The sequence below is a fragment of the Elephantulus edwardii genome, unplaced genomic scaffold (assembly GCF_000299155.1).
Source record: "Elephantulus edwardii isolate Elephantulus edwardi_28Jun2011 unplaced genomic scaffold, EleEdw1.0 scaffold00047, whole genome shotgun sequence".
Taxonomy (NCBI): domain Eukaryota; kingdom Metazoa; phylum Chordata; class Mammalia; order Macroscelidea; family Macroscelididae; genus Elephantulus; species Elephantulus edwardii.
The window spans coordinates 5625141-5634202 of record NW_006399797.1 but is presented as its reverse complement, the minus strand read 5'-3'; the positions used below and the strand labels follow the sequence as shown (position 1 = coordinate 5634202).

Here is a 9062-nt window from a genome sequence, read left to right as displayed (position 1 = left end):
TTCCTCACTTTTTCATCTCCAGAGTAATATATCATATGGTCATCCAACTCAAAACGCCCCATGCCAGTCCATCTCATCTCACCAATGCCTAGTATAGGTAAGAAATAAAGAAGATGACAAATAACATTATTACAACAACAATTGAAACAAAACAAACCTACATTCAATAATTTTTTTCTTCACATACTACCTATAGCCAAAGGGGAAGACTTACAAAAAGGAGAATAAATGCAGAGTCTATGAGAGCAACAGTTTTTCTAGAGTTACTCTGCTTCACTCCTTGGATTTAAGAAAAAGACAAAATATAAACCCAATACTCACTCACTCAATGTATATAATATGGAAGCTACTATCCTAAGAGTTTCATATTCATTAACTCAATCTCCACAAAAACTTCCAAGACATTGAAATTATTAATTTCCTAATAACTTATTTATGGTAACAAATCTAATAAGCCATGTTTCAACACAAGAAGCATAACCACAAATCGTGTTCTTAAACTATTATCATTAGTTTTTAATGGTGTGTTGGTCTTTCTGGATTTATTTTTCCCCTTTCATACTTGACTTTTCACTTTTCCTTGGATTCCTAGAATCTCATGAGAATGCTTCTGGAACCATTAAAAAAAATTCTGGAACCATTAATAAAAATAAAGAAGATGGGGTTCTGAGTGTTCCACAGAACTACAGTAACTTTACAACATTTGTTTAATTATGGGCTTAAAACTGCTTAAGAAAAAAAAAAAAGAAAAAGCTTTAAAAGAACTATAAAATACACTGTTACAGTAGGTTCAGTGTTATTGCAAGCACCCCACTGGATTTCTTAGGCTATAAATTTTAATGGGAGAAGACTGTTCATCTTTCTCCCTTGGTACCACTGATGGATTCACACTACTCAAGAGTGACAGCCTTTTGTCAGTAGTAGATATCCTGGATGTATGTTTGGCATTGAATAAATATTAACTCAGGAAATAGAAAATGATATGGCAAAATAAACAGTCATTCCTATCATATCATCAGAGAAAATCGTACATGTCAATAAAATGAATTAAATAATTACAGTAATTCTAATTTTCCTATTACAAGTTAGTATTGAAAGTTAAAATTCTGAGAGCAATATAAGTGAATTTCTCTTTTTCTTAACATGCTTGAAGAGTGTTAAATGAGAGCTCTAATCAAACAAAAATCAAGCATGTATTTTATATATAATTAAAAATCATCATCATTGAAATTTTCATAAAGAAATTTTTCTACATTATGGTTTTCAATAGAAAATAATAAATGATCACCATTCACAAGTATCTCAGTTAACAAGTTAGTTCACAGCTAACACAGAACAAGTCAAGGTAAAATATAGTCAAAGAATGGATCGGCACTAAATCTACTGATTTAATATCTAATAAAATAGTTTTCAACAGAGGACACAATGAGTAAAAAACAAGACTTTCACACCTACAATAAACACATACAAAAGCAAAATAAACAGTAACTAAAACTCAACATAGCTGGCTAGTAGATTTAATTTTCAAATATAGTTTTTTTTAGAAATTGTAGTGAATCAACACTATGAAGACACAACTCAAAGTGGACTATGCCAAAGGCACAGGAAATTAGAATGATGGGATGATACCTCAGGGAAAATGTAGCTTGAATGTCAACTACAGTTGCCCAGCTGTTTAGTAGAATGATGACACTAAATCTTATTTTCTTATGAAAGACACAAATTTATAATGTCTATGTCGTTAAAAGTCACATGGTTCTAATCCACCAACTGTTCTGTATGAGAAAGGAAATTTCCTCCCTTTTGATTTACTGCCTCTGAAAATCAGCTTAATGATCAGCTATGAGTCAGTTCTGGCTTGAGATACAGAACAACATGCTATTAAAATATTTTCTTAGTCTTATTTAAAAAGACACCAAGATTAGTTATTCATTGAACAAATAAACTTTAAGCTATAAGATGCTTCTACTACAACTCTTCCTCATTGTGGTTAAATCAGAACCAATGACACTCCAGTGGGTTTTTGTTATTACAGTAGCATCGAGATGCAGCTGATCCTCCAGGGGGTTTTCAGATGCAGTAGAATGAACAAGAGGAGAGTGGCCAACTGTCTCTTGAAGGGCAACTGGTGAATTTGAATCATGAGCCTTTGGGTTGGCAGCCCAACTACTTACCACTAAGCCACCAGAGCTCCCTTCAGAGAGTTTTTAGAGGCTGTAAGCTGAATGGGAGGAGACTGTCCATCTTTCTCCCATGGAACAACTGGTGATCTGAATCATCTATCACTGGATTATCAGTACAAGTGTTTACCCACTGGGCCACCAGAGTTCCCTCTGGAAACAAAATAATTTTGACAATTGGAGTAAATGTGCTATAAGAGTTAATATAACTTTGCTGGTCATCCAAAACCAGGATTTTCTGGTTCTGATATAACCACCATTTAGAAAAAAAACATTTTCTAGAGATGCTACTAAGAGATGACTTTCAATAAGCAGGCAGGAAGATCCAATAGACAATAAAACAAAACAAAAAAACAATTTGCCTGTCCCAATCATGAAAGCTAGGCACTGATGTGCCTTACCATGTTTTTAAAGAGCAACATGGTTAATACATTTTCATTTGCTCTTCTCAGTAAATTTTCTTAAAAAAAATAAAGATGAAAACTTAAATGATCTTATGACTTACCACTGTTATAACCCTAGATAAGTAATTTACATTCAAGTATAAATAGTGTTATACATTCAAAGAAGACTGAGCTTGAATAAACTATTGCCTAAGTAGGTCAATGTTAAACCAAGAAATCCCAAATTAACTAACAGTGCTTCTCCCAAAACAATATGTAAAAACTGTCCATTCTTGAACTACAGTTATGACAATGAAATTCTAATTTCCTAGGAAGGATATATCTTAGGATACAAATGCATTAACAACAATGTATGAAAGGGTTCACTTAAATTTCAGATGGTTAAGAGTTTTAGACTTTCATCAGATAAACAAAAGATTTGTGATAATATCCTTATTAATCTGTATTGATGTAATTTTTCTTATTTACTCTCTCTTTGGAGGTGATATTTTAGGCACAGAGGAGTCAATGTTAAAATAGGAACAGAAGATGATATATTTCAGATTTTTAAAACAACAATTGTGAATATACAATTTTAATAAACTCTTAATTCAAGTATTAAAATAGTATATACCATTGTTTTAGAGCTTTGAAACAATTTTATCTGTAAAAGAGGACAAGATGAACTAATTATAATTTTATAAATAGTGACAATGATACTAAAAATTACAAAAATATCTTGTTATTTAAGAATCAATTAAAAAAAATAAAAAAGTTTGAACACAGTAGGGTCATAGTGGGATCAGTCCTTGGAGAGGGAGGTTATGCTTGGGAGGGTGGAGAAGAGTGCAGGAGAGGAAGATCCTCCATGAGATCAGTCACTGGGTTAATGGGGACAGTAAGATTGGCAAGTGATCAAGCAGGGTTTAGGGCCGTTGTACGTAGGGTTGCTATGAGTCCCAGGCAACTCGATGGCACATAACAAAAACAACAAGGTTGCAGTAAGCCACAGAACATAAAGATCAAGGAAAAAAAGGGAAGTCTAATGAGATGAAAAAAAGAGAAAGAAATCAGTGATTTTTTACATTTCAATTTTCATAGTAATTAAAAATGTGTTGTCATTTAAAAAAATGTAATTGTATTTCAATTTAGAAGACTACTGACCATAAACAGTTTCTAAAGCAATAGACAGACTTGTATTAAACATACAGAGCCCTCACTAACTTTTTCCCTTCCTGGAGAACCTGAAGATTTCGGTCTAAAACTCTGTTTTTTTGCATGAAATTACTATTATGGAATAGGTCATGAATCACATGCCACATAATTGAAAAACATAATCCTACCACCATTAGTATGAACAAATGTGTATGCTTAAATCCTTCCATGAACATAGAAGCTTTCTCAATACACATGTAATACTTGCGTTCTGACATGGAAAAGCCATCTACTCTTCTTGTATTATTGAATTACAAGAAATATGAGTTTCACTTTGTTCATAAACACCTACCTGAATCGCTGAGTTCATGAAACAAGTATTCCCCAAGTTACTTAAGCCACAAAGGCCAGGCTGTTCATTGTTTCTTCCAGGTTCAGAATAATCATAGTTCTTATAGGCAGTATATGATGGAAGACAGTAATTAGAATTTTTCACACTGGAAGGAAAAAATAGGATTAAAAAAAATAATACTAGTAATAACATTATAACCACATGAACAGAATATTTAAATTTATTTATGAAATAGTTTTTTAAACATTAACTTTAATGCCCTAATAATGGAGGCATTATCTTTTAAAGAGTTTATTCCAACAAAAATAACCTTATTAAAGATAGTCCTCATTCAAACAATAAATGCCACTAACAACCTATCACACCAACCAATACAAACCACTATTTATATCTTTCTACCCATTATTAACTGAAGCAGTTTCACAGCTCATTCCATTCTTCATTGCTCCATCAAATTTAAAACATTCTGATTTTAAGCACCACCCGCAGCAATTAATCATTTCATTTATGTCCCTTCTGCAACTGTAATAGAGTGACAATAATACAAACAGGAAGAGTTGTATTTTAGTTACAGGTAGAACAGAGATTTCCAAGGCCACTGTGACATCACTTCTCTGATAAACTGAAGATTCTGTTTACAGTTTAATGCTAGACCAGCAAAGTCAAGTAATCAAATGTAAAAAACGGATCAAGAACAAACACACCCCCAAACCAAAACCAAACTGTATGGTAATATATGTCATAGCATTATTTTTCTTATTTGTATCTTGTTAGAATAGGTGCTGTTTATCAATATAACCTCAGGATAATCTGTACTATTAGTATATAAACATAATTAAAGAAACCGAACTTCTATCCATGTAATCTCTAGCTTACAAAAATAAAAGTAATTTAAGAATGAAGAAAAGTCAGTAACAAAATCTTTCTTTTTACATATAATGAAAAAAATTTTGCAGAAAATAATGCATCCTCTTAATTGTTTATCAGGTTGTTATTTAAAATATTTATAATGGATATTTTGTATGTAATAAAAATATTTTCAATTTTTTCTATTAGAATATATCTGAATGAGAATCAAAGTCCTTTGTTAAAAGCAAATGATGGAAATAAACTAAGTTTTATATACATACACACACACAAACATGATAAATTAGTAACTGCAATAATTCAATTAGTTAGAATTTATTCCTGATATTTTTTTTAAAGTACTTTTTACTTTAATTTCAAATATTTTTCAGATTTTCTGTACTGTTACTTGATGGCTGAGTGGTAAGAAGCTGTGCTGGCAAAACAAAAGTATAGCATTGAAAACCACCAGCTGCTCTATGGGAGAAAGGCAATATCCTCCCGTACAATTTACAGTCTCCGAAAACCTGCTGGATGAGCTAGATGGTTTCAACAAGATGGCACATAACAACAACAATAACATAACTGCTTAAGTATAATGAAGTATTTGGTGTACACAAACTCCGTCCTCCAAACCAAGGGGTAAAATAGCCAAAGCCACATTAACCTATAGTTAGATACATAAAGCTGGCCCACTAACAATTTTTGAAAAACAACTTTCTCATTACAAACAAAAAACAACTCCCAAGACTCTCCAAAAAATCCATTTTTATAAACAAAATAGTAAAGCTCAAAAAAGTGCAGCCCTGACCAAATAAAATTCTAAACTGCTAGATTAGGTAGCATTTATATACTTAAAAAAATGTATAAAACAAATTAAAATACATTTTAAGTATCTGTCTTTTTGTATTTCATAAGAGTTACAATTCTTATTCTTAATTTCCAGTAACATGCAAGGTGTCTGTTAGGAATTCAGTGTATGTTGCTCAATGACTGATTTATTGAATGTGGGAACATGTATTAACATTCTAAAGTAGGGGGAAATAAATTTTTTCATAGCATATAATAAATGCTGTAGTCAAAGTATGTTGTAGTATTAGAAAAATGTAAACCCTGAATATCCTACACATTTAAAAGAGAAGTGAAAAAACTCATGTATATCGTGGTTAAAAAAACTTAGTAAACTTTCAGCAGAGTACACAGGGTGGTATCTACAAATGCATGTGCGCGCGCGCGCACACACACACACACACACACACACACACACACACACACACAATTTTAAAAGCACATTTGCATGCTCATTCCATAAGTATATATTCAGATAATGGTGTCTCCTCCTATGTAACAAAGGATGTTGGAAACTCTAAATGGCAACATGATGGAATTTGTCTGTACATAAGTTCCTATTTACTGAAAAATGAACAAAAACCTTTAATTGCAAAAGATTTTTTGTTTGTTTTAAAAAATATGAATACATATTTTAGGTGTCAGGGTAAATATAACCATTCCATCGGAGACTGAAATAGTGAATGCTCAATGATAATACTGTCAATTAATAAACTTATTAAAATAACATCTTGTCAGATATTTTAATGTCTTGTTAATCCATATTCAGTGCTCTCTACATCTATTATTAAGGTTTTTGATGAAAAATTCAGGGCCAGCAATGTTTTAAACGTAAAAATGTTCACGTGTCATAAGGATATTTTCTATTATCTTTTATCATTACATGATGATTTTACTTCCTACTTACAGATCCTACTAGTTGGCTTCCTATAAGGCTACATAGTAATAAACCAAAGCCAAATTTGTTGGGTGAAGTCAACTCGTAATGATCCTATTATGAGGTTTCTAAGGCTGTAATCTTTAACCTATGGCCCTTTTTGTATGGTTTGGAGGGTGACTTTAAATTGCTCACCTACTGATTCGCGGTTGAACAAAATTAGTAGTAAAATGAAATAGGAATTTTTATACTGCACTAATTCTATAATATAAATCTACCATCTTTAATAAAAAGAAATAAGAACTTACTTGTCCATAAAAATGTCAAATATTTTTATTACCAATTATTTATTACTATTATCTGACATTATAAATATATGTATGTCATATTTAATATTTATAGCTACAATTACGCTCACTGTGTAGTTAAGGAAAAGATATTTGAAATTATCAAGAGGTAGATGACTACATAAATTACTTCACTGAACTTAGCTCTAGGTTTCTAAAATCAAGTTAACACAGAAAAAATAAGTTACTTGTATTACAAATTTTTAAAATTAGAAATGTAATGTGAAAGGCTATGAATTATGATAAAAATATATTAATGAAATAAAACAAGTGATATAGCAAGGCAAACACATTAGCTCAGCAACCTTCATTATTGAAGAATAATTATTGATGGTTTCACAAAAACTGATGAAATTGAATTTTATCTAAAATTCTCACAAAACATATATTTCTAAAATGGTAATTAAAATGGTCAAAATCTAGTTCACATAATTTTCATTAAAGAGAAACTATGCTTAAACTCACTTGAAGTCTTAAACTGATGCTCCATTATTTTCATAATTGGAAAAACAGTAATTTATGGGAATTATGTTTTTAGATCATTATGATATTTGCAATTCAGGTACTTAAATCATAAAATACTAAAATAACCACCACTACTTTCCATTTCATGAATTCTTACACGAATTTTTACATTCTGTTCCTTACTAACAAAGGTGGTAAATATAAGATGATCACAGTATGATGTTATCTTGGGGATTTGCTAGTAAAATCTCTTGACAAGTAAAAATAGTTAAAAATACACTTACATTTCTCTGAATAATTTTAGTTAGAAGATTGTGAGTAGATACTACTGTCATATTTTTACAATGAGTGAGAAATTAAGACAAAATCAGAAGCAGTGCAAACAACATATAAATAGAGTGAATTTGGCCACACTGCAGTTATAAAGATGGAGATTCTCCTGTGCTATTTATTTATAGCCTCCAAAAAACTAGCAGAGGGTCAGTTATGAGCCAGTTCTGACTGGACGGCAGTGAGATTTCATTTTAAACATTTGTCCAAAGACTGAATATAATTTCATGTTATAAATGAATTTGAACTCATGCAGTAAATACCACCATCAATCAATATGTAGAAACACAAGTGATATTTTATTTACTATGAAGAAATTACTTTTAATAAATGTAATTTAAAATACAAATTGTATTAAAGGAGAATATTCCCTTCAACTGCTTTTGGACAAATATTTTTTTTTTTGGCAAATATTTTTAAGTAGAATAGAATGTACCATAATTTTGGTACAATGCCTATCCATATTTTGTCATTATATTACAAAGTAATACTGATTATACTATGATATACATGGGGAGCTCTGACGGCCTAGAGGCAAGAAGCTGCACTGCAATTTGAAGATACTATGCAGTTTGAAGCCACTAGCCGCTCCACAGGAGGAAGATGGGCAACCTCCTCCCTGGTGATTAACTGCTTCTGAAAACTCGCCAGAGGGTCTGCTATGGGTCTGTTCCGACTCTACGGTACACAACAACAATGGTATACTTATCTTTTTGTAAATTACCAAAAGTATAACTTTTTAAAACATCTTAATACATATAGCCACACTCTTCTAGACAAGTGTAGCAATAATACTCCAATCACAGGAACAAGAATAATCTAATTTTCCCAATGTGATTGAGATGCGGGAAAGTGATTATAGTTTCTCACACTTTCCAATTCCTATTACATGCTCTCTATATCAAATGATGGTGGAACTGTCAGATTTTTTTGTCTAGTTGCCTTAAAATTTTTCATTGATTTTTATGAGACTAATACATGGAGATTATTTATATTTTATTACTGCAGCAAAATTTTCCCCCATTTATTTGCCTTTGTCATTTTATATGCTTGACAATTTCTCTAGCTTAGAACAGTTTCAGGTAACATGAAATAGTTTTATATAGAAAGGTTTGCTTCTGTATGGTACATTCTATTCTACTGATTTGTAGCTATATTACGTCAGTACTATGTTTAAATTTTTACATGCTGTTATATATTTTAAGTCTGACTCTCTTACTAGATTTACTTTCCAAAACTTAACTACTCTAAGAAACAAAGAAAATAATCACTTTTGGG

General features: G+C 31.2%; 1 protein-coding gene across 2 annotated transcripts in view; it reads right to left on the bottom strand.

The window, feature by feature from the left end:
• The window catches only part of USP15 (ubiquitin specific peptidase 15), a 199220-nt gene that overhangs the window by 64407 nt on the left and 125751 nt on the right, over positions 1–9062 (bottom strand). For both annotated transcript variants that reach the window (XM_006886038.1, XM_006886039.1), the window contains one exon: positions 4071–4215. In XM_006886038.1, the coding sequence (XP_006886100.1) occupies positions 4071–4215 (145 nt within the window). The remainder of the gene's footprint in view (positions 1–4070; positions 4216–9062) is intronic.